The 24,547-nt window shown below is 34.7% G+C and overlaps 2 protein-coding genes and 1 pseudogene across 3 annotated transcripts; all 3 read right to left on the bottom strand.

Annotated features, from left to right (window-relative positions):
- Positions 1-405: 405 nt before the first annotated feature.
- On the bottom strand, positions 406-2,263 carry LOC103965589. 2 transcript variants are annotated; one of them, XM_009378663.3, is made up of 2 exons: positions 1,644-2,261; positions 406-764 (listed from the first exon to the last, which is right to left on the bottom strand). In XM_009378663.3, the coding sequence occupies exon 1, from the start codon at positions 2,110-2,112 to the stop codon at positions 1,657-1,659; it is 456 nt and encodes a 151-aa protein (XP_009376938.2). In that variant the 5' UTR covers positions 2,113-2,261; the 3' UTR covers positions 406-764; positions 1,644-1,656. The 2 variants fall into 2 exon arrangements, with proteins under 2 accessions (XP_009376938.2, XP_048430195.1); XM_048574238.1 differs by lacking the exon at positions 406-764 and adding an exon at positions 1,076-1,521 and having other exon boundaries at positions 1,644-2,263.
- A 968-nt stretch (positions 2,264-3,231) lies between these two features.
- Positions 3,232-6,367, bottom strand: LOC125472420 (annotated as a pseudogene).
- An 8,763-nt stretch (positions 6,368-15,130) lies between these two features.
- Positions 15,131-15,938, bottom strand: LOC125472399 (transcription factor ABORTED MICROSPORES-like). The gene has a single exon (XM_048573765.1). It carries the CDS (start codon positions 15,710-15,712, stop codon positions 15,266-15,268), a length of 447 nt encoding a protein of 148 aa, XP_048429722.1. The 5' UTR covers positions 15,713-15,938; the 3' UTR covers positions 15,131-15,265.
- Positions 15,939-24,547: the final 8,609 nt, after the last annotated feature.

The raw sequence follows: 24,547 nt of genomic DNA, 5'->3' as shown, positions 1-24,547 counted from the left end.
ACTTGGGCAGAGTTGCAGCCACAGCATCCGGACGGCACCTTTCACAAAAGCAAGTGACCCTTTCTATTTGGTTGCTTAATGGGAATGTTGTTCTGGGTCAATGTGAGAGTTGCTCTAAGCAAGCATGAGATGCGGCAGTGCTTGAACGGCTAGATTGAGATTGTTAAAATCCAACCGTGGAACTTGGTCATCCAATGCACCAGTATATTCCATACACCAATGCATTGTAGACTTTTCAGTCTCATTGCCAGTGTAATTGTACTATAAATTTAAATTAGATTGTTATTTGGGTGAAAGACTAATGGATGTTATGTTGGTTTGATTTCTATAAAAACTCCTCTAAATCCTATCATTTTCGAACAAACATCCAACTCGTCATTCAACAATCTGTTAAAAACACCAGGATTATGTCCAAGCGAAATCATAAATTTCTGTAACATAAGTAATTGAGATCCGAATGAACCTAACAATCCTGTTCAAGCTAATCAGCATAACTTACATGATGAGATTTGCACAACACTTACATTATTAATAACAAAAAAGAACAGTATACGATCAAAGATCCAAATCTGAATAGACAAGACAAAAATAACAATAACAATAATAAAAATCTCCGCACTGATTTGCTACGGGTGCGATCACCACTCTTCTGCAATGCTTAAACTCAATCTACTTTCACTACTTTGTGCAAACTTTAGGATCCATGTGATGATTTTGTCGGTAATTACTATAACTTCCTTGGTTATTAAAGTTCCGTTGCTCCCCTGATATGCCACAAGAAAGATATGTGAGTTTCATGCAAAAGTTCCCCAGCAAGCAAGAAGATCCACATTGCTATTCTAGCTGAGGTTAGGCTTAGTATTTCACACTTTAAATCTATGGAAGGCTTATCCGAAGGCAAAAGCTTGCAGGAACGTTGAATCACTGAAACAAATGAGAATTCACTGCGGAAAATGCAGCTTCTTCACAATTTATACAGTACCATTGGAAGGTGGAATGTACCCTAGAACTAAGTGCCTGAATTATGGATTCTATACAAATTTGAGTTAGAAGTTCAGGAATTTAAAGATGAAGATGAAACAATTGCAACAGATTCGAATTACTTAACAATAAGATGCTACACCAATTCGTCCTCTAATGGTTTAACGGTTTAACCGCTCTTGAACACCACGCAGTTCAATGTTAACAATTACAAGTCACTCATCTCATTTCGATCTACAAGAAGCTAAATTTCAATTAATCAGAAAGTATCATCACTATCGTAATCATTCACAGCTACTTAAAATCTAATACGCCGTCTTAAACTTCAAAAAGCTCATCTAATATCCAATTTTTCTCAGCAACAAACTTGTACACCCAAATTATAGTTCAAGGCTTAAGCATTTTCAGAACCACACCACTATTCTATCAAGCTCTCGCCTTTTCAAAATACCGCCTTTTATCCATTCCAAATAAGGCACATCGAAATCAGTTGTTCAACTTCAATTCTCACCCAAATGCTCCCAGTCATACATACCATTGCTAAATCAAAAATTCAACATTCAATTGCCATTTTTATGTTCACTTTCATCTCAATAAACATCAAGAAGACCAAAATTAAATTAAAAAGGAAAGATATATAAAAAGCAAGGATAAACAAGTACCAGGCAAAGATGTTCATAGACCGCCGGTCTTGATGAGCCTTCTCCTGGCCAAAAACCTAGCCACGGGAGGAGTAAGCGCCAGAGTAATAGGAACCCGAATCGGGAACAGAGCCTTGTTGCAGAGCAAAGCTAATGCCAGAGCACCACCAGTCGAAGCCGCGAGCTCAGCCGTCCGACTCCTCTCCTTCTCCACAACCACAGCCGTCGATTGCCCATTTTCCGATATGGGTCCGTCCCGAAACTCCGACCCATCGGAGATTACAGGTGGGTTCTCTGGGTTTTCGTCTTTGGAGGACACGCTCCCCATGTGAAGCTTGTCCAGCAACGATTCGACGTCGACGTTGTTCTTGATGGCGACATAGAGGCCCGTGATCGAGGCAGCTGAGACTGAGAAATGGACGCCAAGTGCGACCTTGCCGTACTTCTTCAGGAGCTCTTTGAATCGACCGCCGGTGGCGACGGAGGCCATTGATGGACAAAATAAAGATGAGATTTTTTGGGGGGAAGTCGGTGAAGATTTTCTGTAGAAGGAGGCACTAGGGTTTCTGGTAATCTGGGTTACTGGGTTTTCTTAACTTAATTTTGTTGTTTGGGACAAGAAAGATGGGATTACTTGGTGATGGGTTAAAGTCTCTCTGTCAGTTTAATGGTTATTGGAGCTGCCAAGTGGTTGGTTATGGGCCTCACTCTGCCTTTGTTGGGCCAATTGGTAATGTCCACAATCAAAACTTCATGCTTGATCCCTTTTTTTCTTTTGGGCCTTAACTTATACTTAATAACCCATCTTTAGAAAATTTGGTTTTTATTCCTGGAGAGAGATATTCATCTAACCTAAATTACAAAAGGGAAATTTGAATTTGGGTGCAAAGATGAGAGTGCATTGTTCCAGTCAATATAGGTAAGCTTTTTTTTTTTTTTTTTTTCCTTTCAAATTATTTTTTTGGACTTACTTCATGTCATTTGAGTACACAGTCGCTTGTTACAGCTAAACGAACTTTTTAATGCTTAGAGCATGAGGTAGACAAAAGCTTAGTCTCAACATCGGTGTCATGGGGTCTCTAGAAACTGAAAGTTAAAAATTTAGAAACTCATGAAAGTAGTTTTCACTTTTGATTTAGTTTCTTTTTTAAAAAAAAATATGTGAAAATAAAAACTAAAAATTGAAAACAAAATAGTTATATCACTTGCTGGTTTCAGTTTTAAAAACTAAAAAACAAAAATGTTATCAAATAACTCTAAAAGAGACTTTAGATTTCACATCAATGGATAGAATGTGAAATTCAGTGTTTTGGTGCTGACTCCCATGCTTTTTGTGTGTGAAGCCCCGATGTCGGAAACACATATCATTGTAATTTAATTTTAGACATGGACTAAGCTTGATGAATAATAATATATCAAAGATTAAGCAATTGTTGATAGTCATATAGTGATATAGAGTTGATATAAAGAGAGCAATGCTTCTGTTAGTTTAAGATATGTAGAATTTGTCCTATGAGATTGTGCAAAAAACTTGTACCTAGTACCAATGTGAAATTAACCAAAAAACAAAGTACTGAAAAATGCTTTTCCCATACGAAACAATGGTGCTTTATGCTTCATTAGGAAGATAATGCAAGTGGAAGGGACTAAAATGGTGGTTGTGGAGGTGTTGCTGGTGCTGATGGTTGTCCAAGCCAATGCAATTCTCAGCCGCTTTAGCCGTCTCACTACGCCGTATTGATGAACATCATCATCAGATTAATGCTTCAACCATCTCACTATCCTTTTTCTGGCAACCAAAAGAATGAACGTCATCAGATTAATGCTTGATCAAATTATATGGTACATGTTACAAGCCTCTAATTTTTTTCCCAATATATTTTCTCAACTCTCTCACAGAGGTAAGGCGAAGGTGTACACGAGCATGCCTTATCTTACTCGAGAAAATTCTTGCACAACGGATGCATACAACATCACGCTCACAAAAATAACCCCTCACGTACTGATTATGTGACTAAGTAGTTGAGACGAGGGGTTGTGTACATTTGTTGTATACTGAAAAATTTGTGAGCAAGAGTTGGAAAAGAGTAGAGTTTCATGCTAGAAAAGCAACTAACCTTTACAATGAAAACATTGGACACGAGACATCTGAAGCTAGTCATATTTGCATTAGTAACTTCCAGGCTCAGAGAACTCAAAGCCTCTATCAATCTCAAAAATCCACCAGGCTTTTGCTCATATAATACTTTCACAAAGAACTGGTTTCCGTCCAATTGAGCCACTTCCACTTGGGGCTACAACATTTTCCATATCTTTGGTTAATACCTAAGAAATAAATTAATCCCGAATAGAAAAGGGTAGTCATTTCCTCACTCCCGTTCTCTCCTTTTGCTTTCCTCCCATTGTTTTTGTCCCTTGGTTCTACATTAATTTATTCAGACCAATGGCTAAAAAACGGGAGGAATGCAGGCGGAGAATAGTAAAGTGCGAAAATCACTTCCCATAAAGAAAAACTTCAAGAAGAAAAAAACCCAAAATATGTACCTCCATCTGTTCTGTCTTGTGATCATGGACAACATATGAATAATTTTGGCTTTGTTTCGAGATGATGCAGTCTCCTGGTGTTCCAAAATGAAATCCATTTGAAGCTTTATGATCATCTTGATGATCTTCAGTTTTAGGCCTAATGAGATCAACTCCACTTTGGCTCTGAATCTCTGATTTGATATTGTTGTTAACACCATCATCCTCTGCATGATCTTCAAGCTTATCCTGGAGATGTTTAGCTTGCTTCTGCAGCAGTATCACATATTCAATGACATCCCCAAGAATGGACACCCTGTCCAACTGTGAATTAAAAGGGAGTTGGCATTAGATAAAAGATAGCATTTTCAATGAGCCAATTACTTTTATAGTCGAGTTGTATTCTAATTTCATATAAACTGCGGGGAGGGAGATTCAAATTTGGTGTGGAAGAGAGAAGGATACATTGCCCTAGCCAACTTGACTATGACCAGGTCTGCCTATGAGTCTATTACTTGAGGTTACTGAAGAGTTCTTTATTTTCATATTGTTTGTAAAGCCTGAATCGATCCAACACATGAGAGAAGTGAGACATGATACAAATCAAATGGGGTTTCAAAAGAAAAGATGCAAGATGATGCAATGAAATAGGGTACCTTGGAAATAATGGGAACCAAAGACCTAAGAGCATAAAGTCTGTCACTAAGCTTCTTCCTTCTTTTTCTCTCAACAATAAGCTTTTTGGATTGAGGCCCTTTCCTTGTCCTCATTCTCTGGTATTTTACATCCTCCTCCTCGTCAATTTGATCACTACAATCTAACATCAAATCCTCATCTTGTCCTTTCGCCTCATGTGTATTCGAGTCTCGCTCCCATTGCTCTCCTATTGATCCATGTTTGGTACTAATGCCATGATCTATTGCTGCATATCTATATGTTGTTGTGTCTCACTCGTCATGGACCTCTGCATTGCTTCCATCTCTTGAAATCCATTTTCTGCTGAAAAAATATCAATATTATTCTTGGTTAGGTTTCCTAAGTTATAATTAGTAAATTGCTGCAAAAGGTTCATTGGAGAATTGCTTGTTCTCTCCATGGATGCGTTATATGGCTGCAGATTTAAATTCTCTAAAGTAGTTTTGAATGAGAGATGGTCTAAAAATCGCTTCGATTCAATTTCACTCATTGTGCGCGTACCAGTTATGTTAGTCAGGCCTGCCTCCTCTAGTGAGATCCTGTATTGGGCTGTGACAAAATCAACAACATGCTGATCTTCAAATACCTACAATCACACAAAATAGAACAACAAAAAAATTTGCAATGCTAAAGACCATTTTCTTCGGATAATGACAGAAATGGCTGTACTTTCTTGCTCATGAAATGTGCACAAAATGCAGTTAGATATACAAATGAGAATTAAAGATACCGGAAACATTACTTGTTTGGTAACAAGAAGCTCGATTCGTCCTCTCGGTATTGGAATCAAACCCTGGTCCCAATAGTTTCCCACAAGTGTAAGCGCGAAAGTATGACCTCGATATTAAAAGGGCTTTGTCTTCTGGATATAGGAGAAAGGTAGCAGAGTGATACTTGCCTCTTAAACTCTAAAGTTCTTAAAAATGTGTTGTTACAAAAGTTTAACCAACTAGGTTGGTTTGATATCAAGGTCTCTGAATAAATCCTGTTACAAATTTGGAGTACATTTAAACAAGTTTTATTTTTATTAAAAGTCCAAATTGACAGTCTGACACCATAACCGCTTTAGGGAGAAAACTTCCTATATACAGAGAAAAATAAGATGAACGAGAAAAAGGATGAGCAAATAAAAAAGTACGTACCTAGAGTCTAGGGGCATGGAAGAAGGCATTTTGGCAAGAAGATCACACGATATGATTTTTGGATGCTGTAACATGTTATCCCTACATGCAAGGACTTGAGGGAAAAGTTCTTGTCCAACATCACTTTGGGTGATTTCAGTCCCAACACAGCAACAATCACTCTACTCAATAAACCTAAAAATAAACCCCAGAAAGTCACATACACGCGCGCGCACACACATATACATATATATTGAGACAAGAAGAAGAAATTGAAAGATTGATAATGTAGTTATAGTTTCTTAACCTTTGGTCTTCACTTAGTTTCCAGAAAACACAACAGTCCCAGCCTTTCAAACCCACAAGGGATCTAAGCCTCTGGATGAGGTTTGGCATGATCATCATCACCGCCTGTAACGATGGAAAATACAAAAGCGAGCGGAAAACGCAGAGTAAACTGGTTTCAAATTCCAACTCAAATTCCAACTCAGAATCTTAGAGTTGAAGACAGCTGGGTTCCACCGTAAAACCAATTGGTAATATGGGGAGTAGCTCAACCTCTTATAAGCCCATGCAAGGTCCGTCCTCCCATTAATGTAAGACTCATTCTCAACACACCCCCTCACGGGTGGCGAATTTATGAGCGGATAACACAGCAGGGTGACGTGGAGCACATGTAGCCGTTTGGCTTCAGACGTGGGACAACGTTGCTCTGATACCATGAAGAAAGTTGGGGTTCCACCATAAAACCAATTGGCAATATGGGGAGTAGCTCAACCTCTTATAATTCCATGCAATACGGTTCATTCTCCTATCAATGTGGAACTCATTTTATCACGTTTTTTGGTCTGCAGCAATTAATTCCCCACAAAAAAGATTCTATTTTATGAAGAAGATACATACCTTTACTCAAGAGCTTCCCAGGTCACTCGAGCAGTTCTCTTGCTGGCCACAAAAGACAAGATCGACGCAATAAGAGAGCCATTGATCCAACTAAGGATCATTTGATCCTGCAACATCAAGGAGGTATAGGCAAGATTGACAGTTGCAACACCAAGTAGGTCATTAGGGGGACACACCAGAGTGCCATCAACATACGCCATTACATCTTGACTCTTGATAATATGAAGTATTTGGGCCAACCACAGTGGGTAGTTGGTCCTATCTAGCTTAATGTTAACCATGGTTGTCATGGAGGAAAAAGGATGGGTAGGATTGTTTGGGGGGATGGAGATGGAAGATTGAGGAGGAGCATCATTGTTTTCAGCCATTGGAAGCGAGGAAAAAAGCAAGGATCGTTGTCGTTAGACAGTAGGGCTCAATACCATGTAAAACTTGGAACACAAAGCTTTCACTTCAATTGCATACCCATTCAATCGTGGGATGCATGTATTTATAATCACTTTCATATTACAATCAGGGTTTGAAATAACCCTACTTACACGAAAGTTCAAAATTCAAAAAGTACAAACTGAAATCTACAAAGATTACACACAGCTTTAGTTACAAGAATAATTCAAAATGAAGTCCTACAAACAAGGAGATAAGACTTCTAAGAACAACACAACTCCTCCAGAAACGTTGGTGGTAACCAACTGTTGACTTCGTCTAACAAGAGTATCAGTTCAGTTGGCAGCAATATTTAACTGTACCATCATCATATCCAAAACTTCAGCAAACTCAGAAGAACAAAATAAGCATTCTAAACCTATTATATATTTTTGAAGATTTCAATAAAACCAAGAACAAAACACATTTTATATGGAGAGAACTTGGTACGTGAACTGCAGTCCATTCATGAGAGAGAGAGAGAGAGAGAGAGAGAGCTCAATTATTCACTAAATAATCAGTTACTAATTGTTTTTATTTTCTATATTTGGATAATTAGGGAGGATGGTTGGGTAATGATGGGAGGAGCATAATGCATGAGCTAATATAGCGGGCAAAGTGGTAACTAACATTGCAAAAGTTTTTCATTCGTTTTGGTTTGGTATATGTATTTGCTCATGTTTCAACTACTCCCAAATGCTTTAAACTAAAAACGGAAATCATATATATGTGAGCATTTCATTCAAATAGTTTCGCGAAAGAAATGCGAGCTAGCTCTGTTTGTCCACGAAGTTACGAAATTGAGGCTAATCAAGGATATGAAGCCCTTCATGCACTCCTAGTGGCCAAATAATTCACAAAAGCTAAGAGCTATAAACTCGCGGTTTATAGTCATTTTTGCAAAATTTCATAGAAACTTCTACAAAATCATCATAAAACTTATATCGTGTCATTTTTGCAGCAATATAAGTTTATACAAAAAATTCATCCAGGATATTCCAGAAAATTTCTAGCTCTTGAAGGGCCTTGCTAGTAGTTTTAGTTTATTTTTCTCTTTTTCCAGCCTAAAGTTTCAATAAAAATAATTATTGGACTCAACTAAATGGAAGACCCCTTCTAAATGGCTCATAAAAATATTTTCGAAGTTCTTTAAAACTACACCAAAACATAATTTTGTGATATTTTCAAAGATGACATGAAAAAGAAGGGCAAGGTCATCTCCAACCGAAGGCTGGCCAGATGGCTCGTTTTAGCCCTCTAAGCCTCCAAGAAATTAATATTTTAATGAACAGTGTAGGGTTATATTCCTTACCATCTTCAACCGAGGACCAAAGGGTCATAGGGCTCGTTTTAACCCTGTCACAAAAAACCGTCTCTAACTGAAGGCCAAATGGCTATAGTATGGAATGTGAAGAATTGAAATAAAATGAGATAAGATAGTATGGAGTAGTAAAAAATATGTGAGAAATGGTGTAGGAAAAAATTAGAAATTAAAAAATAATAATAAAAAAAAGTCCAAAAAAAAAAAAGAAAGGTTGCTGGGCATAAAAACAAAAAGTGGGCTACGACCATAAAAAAAAAAAAAAAAGGCACTAAACCCTAAAGTGGGTTGGGCAATAAAAAAGAACAAAAAAACAAAAAAAAAAAAAATTGAAATTGGGCTAGCCAGCGGGCTGGTTGGCTGGTTGAAAGTGGCCAGCCAGTTGACCTTTTGGTCCTCCTAGATTTCGTGGGTCCCGCGAATGCTCTGGCCTAGCCCTTTGTTGAAAACATTTTTTGGTCTTTTGACCTTCTGAACTCTTCGGTTGAAGATGATCTAAGTTGACATAGACAAAGAGATGTCAAATTTGAAGCTGTCTTCAAACTTGATTTTTGTTATTTCCAAAGGCATTACACTTGCCTTATCTTATCTTAAATACTAGCATATTTAAATATTATTTTATTATTTTTAAACCAACAACAACCCAACTTTTATTATTTTGTTTTTTTTAAAAAAAATAATATAAATGAAGCAATAAAATTTGGCATACCGGATATAAGAAAAATATTGATAATATATCAAATTACCAAATCAACCATCAAATTTAAATTTGATTCTTTGAATTTGACTTCTCATTTAGAGATGCTCTAAGTTTACTTCCAAATGGCTTATAAAAAATTTATTCTACGCACGCAAAAAAATCTTACAAAAACTCACCAATTGCATTGTTCATAAAACTTGTTAAATTTCGAGTTTGAATTGTTTTTTTTTTTTTTGTGTGTGTGTGAATAAATAGTAAATTTGTGAAGTTCTTTAGGTTTACGTTTTACACTTATGAGACTCAGTAAATCAAATAAAATCATTAAAAAAAACTCAACTAAACATGCATATGAGCTTTAATCAATGATGAAATTGTTTCAACGGCTTATAACATTTTACTTCGCATCAAAATATCATGTGAAAACTCAACATTTGCATTTCTTAAAAAACTTTTGAGCTATAACTCATGATTTTCAATCAGTTTTCGAAGTTCGACTAAAACTATTATATTCTTGTCGCACTAAGAATTCAGTAAAATAAGCTTATGAGACTAAATAAATAGTATGACGCTTCAAAGTTGATTCTGATACTATAATTTACTGCGCACATAAAGATCTTGCGAAAACTTAACAACTAATAAAAAGTCAAACAACAACAATATGAAGTATTAAAAATCACCATTATATATTTAAGATCATACTACGTCATTATTATTGTAGATCTATGGGAAAGAAACCCAATGGGCCTAGTCCAATGTTACACATTAGTTAGTAGATTTTGACTATGATCAACTAGTTATATGCGGAGATGGTGTTGTTGGTAACTTGGTAATGATTATGCCGATGGTCATGATAAAAGTTAACTGTGGTTCCACAACGCTTAAGCCTTCATCTCAGGTCACCCCTTTTAATGGATTTATTGACAGATTCCGAGTTATCTCCAGCATAGTCCCTGAGTGATTATAGCTTGAACTATTTCACTGTCATTTTTCTGCATAAACATTATATTTTTATTAATAAAAATATAATAAGATGCTTTATTAATTTAATTTATATAATGTTAATTACCTGTACTTTAAAGACATTTGAGACAAGGTTTTTCAAGCTAGTCACATTTGCATAAGTTACTTCCAATCCTAAATTAGCCAATGCCTCCATCAATCTCACAAACCCTCCTGGCTTGTGCTCACATACTAGTCACAGAAAATTTATTCCCATCTAACGGAGTTACTTCCAGTTGTGACCGCGTTGAATTTCACAGTTTTTTTTTTTATTACCTAAGAGAGTGTTGGAGAGTTGACCTTTGTAATTAGCTTAGTTACTTGGGTCCTTGTAATCAGGATAGATATTATTTGGTGTTTCTTTCCTTGTAAATCAATCTTGTACAATATATATTTCCCTCCTTGATGAGAAGAATAATATCAGAAAATTAAACCCCAAAATAAGCCCTAATTAGCATGGTATCAGAGCAGAGATCCTAGGATTTTTGCTCTGCCCGTTCCCTCAAGCAAACTCGTCCCTCCCATGGAGAACTTACCACCACTCCACAGTGGAAACAATTTCATCCTAACCGATCCTACCCCCATACTAAACACTACAACCCTAAACACTACTACCTTAACTGACCTTACCATGAATCCTCCTATTTCGAGTTCTTTCGACATGCCTCCGGAATCCTTAGGTAACTATGGTTATGCTTCTAATATGAATAATTGTGATACTCAGTCCGATTGGATTATTGACTCTGGTGTCACAAATCATATGACTTATGACCCCACTGATTTATCTTGTGATACTGTTCCATTTCGACGAAATATTACTAATGCTAATGGTGTCACCTCACCGGTAACTGGTGCTAGCACTGTACGCCTCACGCCTACCCTCTCTGTGCCACATACACTACTTGTACCTTCACTAAAGCATAAATTGATGTCTCCTGGCCAAGCTACTGAGCAATTGAATTGTTGTGTACTATTGTATCCGAAGTTTTGTCTTATTCAGGATATTCTCACGAAGGAGATAATTGGTCGTGGTACTAAGAGGGGAGATCTCTATTTTGTGGACGATGTTAGTACAGGAAGGGTCAAGCTCACCCAAAGAGCCGTTGATCACAAACAGCGTCAGATATGGTTATGGCATCACCGTTTAGGTTATTCGTCTTTCAGTTATTTACAGCATATGTTTCTGAATCTATTTGTTGGTTGTTCGGTTTCAGACTTTAAATGTGACACTTGCGTACTTGCCAAGAATTACCGTGTTTCTTATCCGTTCAATTCTAATAAAAGTGATATTCCTTTTGGTCTTATTCATTTGGATGTTTGGGGACCATTTTCGATTACTACTTCATCTAGTATTAGGTGGTTTGTAACGTTCATAGAAGATTGCACACGGATGACATGGTTGTGATGTGTTGCTGGCATTTAAGACATTCCACACCATGGTTCAGACACAGTTTTCTACTAAAATCCGGATTTTGCATTCTGATAATGGTGGTGAATATGTTAATAATGATTTTACACATTATTTAACTAATCACATAATCCTCCATGAGACTACTTGTCCTCAGACTCTTCAACAGAATGGGGTGGCTGAGCACAAAAATCGCCATCTATTAGAAACAGCTCGATCTCTATTGATTGGGGCAAATGTTCCAGCTCTTCTTGGGATATTGCTCTTCAAACTGCCACTTACCTTATCAACCGCATGCCATCCAAAGTATTGAATTTTCTTACACCTTTGCAAGTTCTTGCTACATTCGTGCCTTTACCATCCGTTTTGATGCTCCCACCGTGAGTGTTTGGATGTGTTGTCTTTGTTTATCTACATAAAAATCAACGGACAAAACTTGACCCATGTGCTCTCCGTTGTGTTTTCATGGGGTATGGATTACATCAGAAAGGGTACCATTGCTACCACCCTCCTTCATGTCAGATGTATACTACCATGGATGTTACTTTTTCTAAGTTTGAGATGTATTACTCTTCGGCTTCTTCCAACCCTCCTCTTCAGGGGAGACACTGCATGACAAACAGGTTTGGACTATGGCTGCTACCACTGATCTTCCGCTGCCACTATTAGCAAAGCTCGTAATGGCCGCACTGCCAACCCATCCAACAGAAGCAGCATCGTTGCCTATAGAACTAGCAGCAAGCACGGCAAGTGCCGTGCTCACCCACGGTAACAGTGCTGCCACTTGCCGATCTTGAGACTTTTATTGATACTATTCCCCCTCGTCTCAAAATATAGTACCACCAAATGACCATACTCCAGAAAATATTTCTAAGGTAAGATCTACTATCCCTATTGATGTATTTGATGTTTCGAATTATCAGTTACCTTTCAGGCACAATTGGGGAAAGCCACCTAATCGATATTCACCGGAAACAACGAAAGGCTCTAAATATCCCATTGCCAACTATGTGTTATCACATAAATTATCAGAACCCGGAAAAGCTTTTGTACAACAAATATCCAATGATAGCACACCAAGTTCATTGAAGGAAGCACTATTTGATGATCGATGGACCAAGGCAATGGAGGAAGAAATGGATGCACTTCAGAAAAATCAAACATGGGATTTAGTTCTGCTACCCCGAGGAAAGAAGAGAGTGGGATGTTGATGGGTGTACACCATCAAGTACAAAGCTAATAGATCGATTGAATGATACAAAGCACGATTGGTGGTCAAGGGATACACTTAGACGTATAGTGTTGATTATACATAAACATTTGCTCCAGTAGCAAAGATTAATACGGTAAAAGTGTTACTTTTGTTGGCGGCTAACTTGGATTAGCCATTACAGCAATTTGATGTGAAAAATGCTTTCTTACATAGTAATCTTAAAGAAGAAGTGTATATGGATATTCCACCTGGTTATGCATTGGTTTCACAACCCGGACTAGTGTGTAAGTTGAATAAGGCATTGTATGGATTAAAACAATTACCTCAGCATGGTAGGTTCCAGACGGCTATGAGGAAGTATGGGTTCAGGCAAAGCAATTCCGATCATACACTTTTCTTGAAATGTCGAATAGGTAAATTGACGACCCTTATTATTTATGTGGATGATATGATTGTTATAGGTGATGATAAAGAGGAAATCTCAAGGCTGAAAGATTACTTAGCAACTAAGTTTAAGATGAAAGATCTTGGTAGATTGAAATATTTCTTAGGTATAGAAGTAGCTCGATCTAAACAGGGTATATTTCTATATCAAAGAAAATATGTTCTTGACATGTTAGCTGAAACCAGAATGCTTGATTGTAAACCGGTTCTATAGTCCAAAATCACCATCTTGCCGTGCACCCTGATCAAGTTCCCACTAACCGAGATCGTTATCAAAGGTTAGTTGGGAGGTTAATTTATTTAACTCATACCATGCCTGATATTGCATATGCAGTAAGTGTTGTTAGTCAATTTATGCATTCCTCGAGTGATACGCATATGGGTGCGGTTGAACGCATTCTACAATACCTAAAATCCATCCCAGGGTAAAGGCATTATGTTTTCCAAGAATAGTCATTGTCGGATAGAAGGTTATACCGATGCAGATTGGGCAATGAATATTACCGATCGACGGTCCACATCGGGTTACTTTACATTTGTGGGGGGAAATTTAGTGACTTGGCTGAGTAAGAAACAGAAAGTGGTTGCTTTATCAAGTGCAGAGGTGGAATACAGGGGTATGGCAAAAGGAGTATGTGAATTATTATGGCTTCGGAGGTTACTCGCAGAACTCGGGTGTCCTTCAATGTCGGCTTCGAATTTATTTTGTGATAATAAAGCAGCAATTGATATCTCACACAACCCAATCCAGCATGATTGCACGAAACATGTGGAAGTTGATAGACACTTCATTAAGGAGAAGTTGGATGGGAATATTATTCAATTCTCATTCGTAAAGTCAAATGATCAATTAGCGGACATCTTAACTAAAGTTGTTGCCAGTCAAGCACTTTACAACTCTCTCGTCAAGTTGGGCATGAACGACATTTATGCACCAACTTAAGGGGGAGTGTTGGAGAGTTGACCTTTGTAATTAGCTTAGTTACCTGTTTGGGTCCTTGTAATCAGGATATAATTAGGATAGATATTATTTGGTGTTTCTTTCCTTGTAAATCAATCTTGTACAATATAAGAATAATATCAGAAAAGTAAACCCCAAAATAAGCCCTAATTAGCAGAGAGCACTCCCAATATACATCCAAATTTAAAAGAACATAAGATTTTAATTAAGTGTGTACCTCCATCCTTTCATTTACTGGTTTGTTTGCAATGAAAGTTTCAGCTTGACTCAAAACTTCCATAAATTCGATCGTGGTTTATAATTATAGCTTCCATACTTGTTTATTTGTGATGGTCATGATTATGACAATTGTAATGACAATAATGATATGGTTAATGGCGGTTATGATTGTGGCTGTGGTGGCAATGGTGGCAACAACGTACAGTGGCAAAGGTGGTGGTGATAAGGTTAGTGGTTGTAGTGGCAGGTGGTGGCAGCCACTTTATTCTCTAAAGAAAACATGTGTGTAGGAAGATAAATAATGTCATTTTTAAAATTTAATAAGAGTATTATAGGAATTAAAAATATCCATTTTCTACTAAATTGTGGGCTCTGTGTGCGTGTCTTGTGAAGTTCTAAATCACAAAATATTTTCGCGTTATTTTCGAGAAGTTCTAACTTATTTTTGCTATATGTTCGAACTCCGCCTCCACCAATAGAAGAAAAATCAACAACATGAAGCATTTAAAATCACCATTATAATTAAGTTCGTACTACATGAAGTGAAAGAAACCGAATACGCACGCCTAATTAATTGATACATGAATTGAGTGGATAATGATCAACTAATTATAAAGATGTTGTAAGTGGTCCCAAGAAGTATGGTAATTGTAGAGGTGGTGCATGTTATTGCCTTATTGATAATGATCTTGATAGAAGGCCATGATCATCACCTTAGAAATGTTGGGAACCAAAGAGCGATTTCGTTAAGTTTCTTCCTTCTCTTCCTCTCCGCCACAAGGTTTTTGGATTGAGGCCTTTTTCCTGTTCTCCTCCTATAATTTGTGCCACCGTCGTCATCAAATTGATCAGTACAATCTGAAGCTGAATGATTTGCAGTTCTTCCACCCTTGTGTTTAATTGAGTCTTGATCATCAACAACTTGCTGCTCCATGTTTTCTGTTCCCTCATTAACTCGAATATTACTATGCAATTTGTGTGCATCACTATCAGCTCGAAGCCTCACCTCACCCAAAGACTCATGTGAACCTTGATCAAAATTATAGACAATATCATTGTTACTATTTTGGAGGAAATTCATTGGGAAAGTGCTGCATAGGTGGATTCGGTCAACTGAGATATCGCTTGGCAAATTCGAAATGTGATCCAATGCCATTGCGGGAAAAACAGGTTGTTGCTGGAACCTATGAATATTGTTCAGATGATCATTTCCTTCATTTTCATCTACTAGAAATGCGTTTGTCTTATGTCACTGCTCATGTTGTTTATATCAACAGTGAAGCTTGTTTTTGTGCTTGCATTGAGCAGGATGTCTTGCTCATGTGAAATGTTGCATTGGACAGTGATAAAATCAATCACTTGTAGGTCCTCAGGGACCTGTGAAAGTGAAAAAAAAAAAAAAAAAAAAAGGCGTATTAATGAACACTTATAAATTGTAATGTGTGAATTTGTTAGTTGCTGGCAAAAACTATTGTGACACTTACATACCCCATCTCTCACAAAACTTATGTAGGACACAATGTTTCATGTGATTGGTTCATATCATGTACATGAGAAATTCTAGCATACAAACGTTTGCATACAACACCCTTGTATGTGGATCTAACTCAGGCTCACATTTTGTGTGAGAGGTGACACATATGGACACGCATATGCAAGAATTTCTCCACATAAAAGTCTAAAATAACAAATTAAAAGGAAGGTTTAGAAGTGAAGCATCATACATATCATACATCTTTAGAGGCAAACAGCTCAATCAACCCTCCACTACTTGGAACCAAAACCCTAGTCTCATCTCTTTCCTGCAAAATATAAGTGATGAGGATGATAGAGTTACATAGGCAACTATTATTGGCACTCCAAAAATTTAATTGTGAACTTCTCATTAGACTATTTTTCTTACTAACTATAGAAATTTTGGAGTGCACTATTAAATTTTTGGAATGTCAATAACAATTCTCCACATATATGCCAGATAAGGAGGAGATTTTTTTTTCTTATAAATATCTAAAAGAATTGGACGACGACTATATCATAGCCTCTTCTAGGCCCCGAAAGGGTGGATAACTATAACCTACCACTTGTTGTTCCTCTTTTTTAAAAAGAAAAAAAAATCTATATTAGTAGAGTTTAACCAAATGAGCTGTTTGAAATTAATGCCTGTGCACAAATCCTTGCAAACACAACTTAGTACTAATTATAATTGATTAAATGATTAGAAAATTACAAAATTAAGGCTAATTAATATTTATAGTTACCCAGAGTCTAAGAGCATCTCCAATAGAAATCCTTATTTAGGGACTCCTGCCATCACTTTTGAGTACTCATTTAAGGACTTAAAGGAAATCTTTGTGTCTCTAAAGGAATATTGCTTCAATGGGAGAGTCCTTATAGCAAAATCCTAAATTTGATGTTTTTACAATTTTATGTGATAATTTGATTAGGTGCACATTTTTTGTTTGTGTTAATATTACGTTCTCGTAAAAAATTTTGTGAACATTTTAACCAAAAAAAAATTCAAATTCTAACACTAATTTTTTCCTTCATAAAAACATAACTAGAATAAGTGAATTGAGTACGAGTGAACTGAGTATAGGAGATGAAGTTGTGGTAAGTTTTGGTTAGATAATTTGGTATTTATAGGAATGATGAGAGAACAAAATGAAGGAGTAATCCAAATTGAAAATATTATTTTTTATTTTCCTTTTTAAAAAGGGGGACAACTGGTGGCAAGCCACAGTTATCCATCCCTTTCAAGGGCCGGGAAGACTCACAGAGGCATTTCAGCCTCCCCCTAGCCACAAGTATGGCTTCCACACCGATAGTGGGTTTCAAACCCAAGACCTCCAGTTTTTAATTTGAAGGAAGCCTCGCACTCCATCATTTACTACTAGGTCATCAACTTGTGGTTAAAATATTAATATTTCAACGGATGCATTATGAAAAGAGAAAACAAAAGAATTTGAAAACCAACACGAGAGAGTAATCTAAATTAAAACGGTTAATTAATTAGAGGCATTGATTTTTCAATGGTAAAAAAAAAATTGAAAAGCAAGAATCAATATGGACTCTCCATTTTAAACGGTTGAAAAGAAAGAAAAAAAAAGACAAGGTCATGTGACTAAGACCCACACCTGCTTTTCCACTTAAATTGTCCTATTGGGTCTACTATTTCAGTCCCTATAGTGTTCTTATACTGTGGGTACATACACCAAGTATCTGGCGAGTTCCTATACTTTAGGGACTCACTTTTCCGATTCATTGGAAATTCATTATATCTCTATATTTGTTTTATACTCATTTTATACGGTAGCTGTCCTTATATAGGAATTCCACTAGAAATGCTCTAAGGGCAGGGAAGAAGGAAGCTGGGCAAGAAGATCACAAGAATTGGTTCTTAAGTGCTGCATTATATCCCTGCATGGAACAACATAAACTGGAAAAACAAGCTCTTGTCCTTCATTTGTCTGAGTGTTTCCATTAGTCCCAGAACAACAGCAATCCATCCACTCAATGAACCTAAATTAAAATATAAAAAAATCTGTAAATTTGTCACACAAAGAAGAGATAGAGAGATTAATATGAACTTAATTACAATTAGCAACAGATAATTAAAGGGGTTTTTAACATAAGTCCTCAAAAAAGATTGAAATTAAAAAAAAAAAAAAATTGGTGTTAGAATACATATTGATTTTGATTCTCTGAAGTGTACTTTAATTAAAATTAAAATTCTATTTTTTTTTTAATATCTACACATTAAAATTTTGATTTTATTAATATGCACATTTTAGTTCTTTTAATTATAAAGAAATCTAAATGAGAAAACATAAAAAGAAATCTAAATGAGAAAACATAAAAAGAAATTAATGACATAGAAATATGTAAATACATAAGTGTACAAAAATGACTGTATCGAAATATATTAAATTGACTTCTTTATACCGAAATGTTTGTACTTTAATATATTATAATGAGCATAAATGCCTGTACGGAAATGTATGTATCAAATGTTAGTACCGAAATGTATTACATTAAATTAATGTACCTAAATGTCAATACTAAAATGCATGTACCAAAACGTATTCTGATTACAAAATAACAAAAATTAAAAGTGACTGAGATGTGAGGGAAAAACTTTTGTTTAAAAGAAGCCCATTCATGAACAAGAAAATTACATCGCGATTGAGATTGTATCTCGATGAAACAATACATCAATGAAAAGTTAGTTACATAATTTTAGTAATATTTTTTTTACAGATAAACAAAACAGGCCAAAACCCATCTTTTTTGAAAAATGAAAGCGTTAAGATTAAACAAACCTATTAAGTTAGGTAATTAGGGTGGTCGTATCAATCATATAAAAAAATTTCATATAAAAATTGTAATGTACTCCAAAATATTTTCTAAATTTTTTAATTAATATATATATATATTATATATCTTGATCGATAAAAAAAATTAATGTACCTCGATGTTAGTATCGACAGATAATATACCGAAAGATATTGAACGAATTAATGTAACTATAAATGAAGAACACAAATTGTATCGGAATATATTTTATAAAAGAAAGGGAATTGTTATTAGCACTCCAAAAATCTCATTATACACTCTAAACTTTCTATATTACAAAAGAAAAATACACTTATGAGGAGTGTAGAGTATAGAATGAGATTTTTGGAGTGCCAATAACACTTCCCAAAAGAAATTAGTTTACATAAATGTCTGCAACAAAATTTATTTTAATGAATGAAATGAAAATTAAGAGTAAATGTAATTAATACATTACTAGTACGAAGAAAAAGGGAAATAAAACACCAAATATAATTAATAAATTAGGTGATTAAATGTAGTGGCCGAGCCAGTATGGGGTCATTGGTTGTCATTGACCCCAACAACTTAAAAAATTTCGAATCCAGATTTTCTTATGAGGATTATAGGGATTCGTGAATCGTATCTGTTCATTGTAAATCATGCGGTCTGAAATTATTTTAAATTTCTTTGTTTAAAATTGAACACAAACAGTATCTGACGAAAACTGACCGTACGATGTACGATGAATGGACATGATCCACGGATCTTGGAAAATTTTCATGTATATTTGTTTGTGTATTGTATTTGACCCCTATAAACAACATTACAACCTCATCCTTCTACTTCTTCTATTTTCTCCTATCATATTTGTCTTTATTTTTCTCTCTTCTTGTGTGTGACTCTATTGTGTGCATCATGTGTTCGATGAAATACTTTAGTTGAAAAGCCTTGGCTTTCAACATTACTTCACAATATCCTATATTCACTCTTGACAAGCCTCTACAAATAATAGTAGTTGTCGGCATATGTTGGCATAAACTTTCCACATATGTTGACTAGAATTACCAAGTGCCTACTAGATGCTCGACGAAATGGCCCAATGAAGCTTTTTTGTTCATACTATGACCTCATTATTTGAAAATCCTGGCTATGCTACTGATTAAATGTACCAAGGGATGAAAATTAGATTTTTTATTTTACGCAAAAAAAAAAGTCATATTTTCTAAAGAAAAAAATGAAGTTTTCTAGGTACTTTGAGTAATTCCTCTCTTAATTAGCCTTCGGTCTTCACTCAGTTTTCCATAGAACACAATAATCCCAGCCTTTCAAACCCACAAGGGGTCTAAGCCTATCAATCAGATTTTGCATAATGATTTTCATGCCACCAGCAAAATAATATGATTTTGTGAAAAGAAAATAATCGAAACATGGAATTAATTCCAAATTGTTCCAATAGAGAATTAATTTTGCAGAATCAACTAAAATTTGTCATAAATTGGGAATTCTTCAGAATGCCCCAAGTTTTTTTTTATTTTTTATTTTTTCCCTTACAACAAGTTTAGTCCACTAACAAGGACCCAACAAACAGAATAACAATGCAAACCCTACTTACCTTTCAGATGACGATTAGTATTTCTTGCTTCCAAGACCCTTGCGGCTCTGTTTTCAATGGGAAACAGAAAGAAACTAAACCCAGCAAGCTGACCAGAAACAAAGTTGTCAATATGAAGGAGAGAAATTTGTTTTTATTGCCTTGTTCGCAATCAAGAAAATAAGACATTTTAATTCAACATTGCATCGACCACATTTCTTAATCGCATAAACTAAACTATACTATGATACTTGTGGACTTATTTTAGTAACCATCGGTACTAAGACATATACGCATCAATTGCCTCATAGTATGGTAAATCATTAGTATCTTTGAAAATTCTAATGTGCCTAATATCATAGTCCCTTGAGAATATGCATAAATGAATTTATTGAAAATTCAAGCATCTTTTGGAAAAGGGTAAATTACATTTTACCCTCTTAGATTTGGGATTGATTGCAACTAGACCTGGCAATTTATTACACGACCCGTTAACACGACACATAAACGACACGAAAATAACGGGTTTCGGGTCAACACGATAACTAATCGGGTCATTATCGGGTCACACGATAATAACCCGTTAATAACGGGTCCTTAACAGGTTTACACGAGAGTGACACGCGGGTAACCTGTTTCGACACGATAAGAAAAATGTTATTTTGATGATTTTAATTTTTTAAACTACTAAAAAAAACTTACTATAAAATGCAATAGATATAATGAATATGTATATATTGTTTATTAATTATTATTCTATATAAATTTTAAAATTTAAGTTTTATTTATTTATTTATTTTTATAGTATATTATAGGCAAAGATTGAGATTCAAAATCATAAAACACATTAAAAATAAAAATATCAAGTAATTTAAAAATACCAAAAACATAAAAAAATTATAATAATTAATTTCCCGCCTAATATTTCAAGAGTTTCATCCATTTCCCACCTATTGTTTGGGAAATTTTGCAACCTATATCCATCCATTTCCCGCCTAATGTTTAACCCAAAGAAAAAAAATAACTAGCTTTTTTTTTTTTTTTTTTTTATCTCTTATAACATTTTAACTTGAATAAAAATAAAATACGTAATAAAAAACATAAATGTAATTTTATTATTAAATATCATCACATACTAATTGAAACATAGTCTAATTAACACTTAAAATATATAAATAATTAATATATTTATTCCAAGTCATCAAAACGATAAGATTCACTAAAGCTTAAAGTTTATTTATATTTTCATTAAGTATAACATCAATGCGTATCCCTTCAAAATGATGAAAGTATGAATAAACTCTTAAGTGTTAGTGAATTTATCGTTTTGACGGGATACGTATCCTACAAAACTAATTTCAACAATCCAACCGTCAAACTTGTTTATACATGCTTCGAGATCGCATGCTCCAAAAATTGCAAAAAACAAACATTCAGAGATGAAGTAATGAGACAAAACTTTTCAACGGTTATAAACGAAAAATCACGATTTAACGGTTATTTTAACTCCGATTTTGATGATTTTTTACAGCTACACTCCTTGACCTTATATGAATACAATGAATGAATTCGATCTTCAATTTAAAATATTTCCACTAGTGGATACCACAAATCTTATGTTATACTTAATGAAAGTATAAATAAACTCCTAAGTGTTAGTTAATGTATCGTTTTGATGGGATACGCATCCTATGAAACTAATTTCAATGATCCAACCGTCAAACTTGTTTATACATGTTTCGAGATCGCATACACCAAAAATTGCAAAAAACAAACATTCAGAGATCAAGTAACGAGACAAAACTTTTCAACGGTTATAAACGAAAAATCACGATTTAACGGTTATTTTAACTTTGATTTGATGATTTTTTACAGCTACACTCATTGACCTTATATAAATACAATGAATGAATTCGATCTTCAATTTAAAATATTTACACTAGGGGATACCACAAAATCTTATGTTATACTTGATGAAAGTATAAATAAACTCTTAAGTGTTAGTGAATCTATCGTTTTGATGGGATACGCATCTTAGAAACTAATTTCAACGATCCAACTGTCAAACTTGTTTATATATGCTTCAAGATCGCATACGCCAAAAATTGCAAAAAACAAACATTCAGAGATCAAGTAATAAGACAAAACTTTTCAACGGTTATAAACGAAGAATCACAATTTAACGGTTATTTTAACTCCGATTTTGATGATTTTTTACAGCTACACTCCTTGACCCTAAACAAATACAATGAATGAATTCGATCTTCAATTTAAAATATTTCCACTAGTGGATACCACAAATCTTATGTTATACTTAATGAAAGTATAAATAAACTCCTAAGTGTTAGTTAATGTATCGTTTTGATGGGATACGCATCCTACGAAACTAATTTCAACGATCCAACCGTCAAACATGTTTATATATGCTTCGAGATCGCGTACACCAAAAATTGCAAAAAACAAACATTCAGAGATCAAGTAATGAGACAAAAATCATGATTTAACGGTTATAAACGAAAAATCATGATTTAACGGTTATTATAACTTCGATTTTGATGATTTTTTACAGCTACACTCCTTGACCCTAAATGAATACAATGAATGAATTCGATCTTCAATTTAAAATATTTAACTAGTGGATACCATAAAATCTTATGTTATACTTGATGAAAGTATAAATAAACTCTTAAGTGTTAGTGAATCTATCGTTTTCATGTGATACGCATCTTAGAAACTAATTTCAACGATCCAACCGTCAAACTTGTTTATATATGCTTTGAGATCGCATACGCCAAAAATTGCAAAAAACAAACATTCAGAGATCAAGTAATAAGACAAAACTTTTCAACGGTTATAAACGAAAAAACATGATTTAACGGTTATTATAACTCCGATTTTGATGATTTTTTACAGCTACACTCCTTGACCCTAAATGAATACAATGAATGAATTCGATCTTCTATTTAAAATATTTACACTAGTGGATACCACAAAATCTTATGTTATATTTAATGAAAGTATAAATAAACTCTTAAGTGTTAGAGAATCTATTGTTTTGATGGGATACGCATCCTACGAAACTAATTTCAACGATCCAACCATCAAACTTGTTTATATATGCTTCAAGATCGCATACGCCAAAAATTGCAAAAAAAAAAACATTCAGAGATCAAGTAATAAGACAAAACTTTTCGACGGTTATACATGAAAAATCATGATTTAACGGTTATTTTAACTCCGATTTTGATGTTTTTTTACAGCTACAATCCTTGACCCTAAACAAATACAATGAATGAATTCGATCTTCAATTTAAAATATTTACACTAGTGGATACCACAAAATCTTATGTTATACTTCATGAAAGTATAAATAAACTCTTAAGTGTTAGTGAATCTATCGTTTTGATGTGATACACATCCTACGAAACTAATTTCAACAATCCAACCGTCAAACTTGTTTATATATGCTTCGAGATCGCGTACGACAAAAATTGCAAAAAACAAACATTCAGAGATCAAGTAATAAGACAAAACTTTTCGATGGTTATAAACAAAAAATCACGATTTAACGGTTATTGTAACTCCGATTTTGATGATTTTTTACAGCTACACTCATTGACCCTAAATGAATACAATGAATGAATTCGATCTTCAATTTAAAATATTTACACTAGTGGATACCACAAAATCTTATGTTATACTTGATGAAAGTATAAATAAACTCTTAAGTGTTAGTGAATCTATCGTTTTGATGGGATACGCATCCTACGAAACTAATTTCAACGATCCAACCGTCAAACTTGTTTATATATGCTTCGAGATCGCATACGCCAAAAATTGCAAAAAAACAAACATTCAGAGATCAAGTAATAAGACAAAACTTTTCGACGGTTATAAACGAAAAATTACGATTTAACGGTTATTTTAACTCCGATTTTGATGATTTTTTACAGCTGCACTCATTGACCCTATATGAATACAATGAATGAATTCGATCTTCAATTTAAAATATTTCCACTAGTGGATACCACAAATCTTATGTTATACTTAATGAAAGTATAAATAAACTCCTAAGTGTTAGTTAAT

The sequence above is a fragment of a genome, unplaced genomic scaffold (genome assembly GCF_019419815.1).
Source record: "Pyrus x bretschneideri cultivar Hongxiangsu unplaced genomic scaffold, Pyrus_bretschneideri_v1 Contig7, whole genome shotgun sequence".
NCBI classification, from domain to species: domain Eukaryota; kingdom Viridiplantae; phylum Streptophyta; class Magnoliopsida; order Rosales; family Rosaceae; genus Pyrus; species Pyrus x bretschneideri.
The sequence above is the reverse complement of the archived record's forward strand: the minus strand, read 5'-3'. Positions and strand labels throughout refer to the sequence as shown.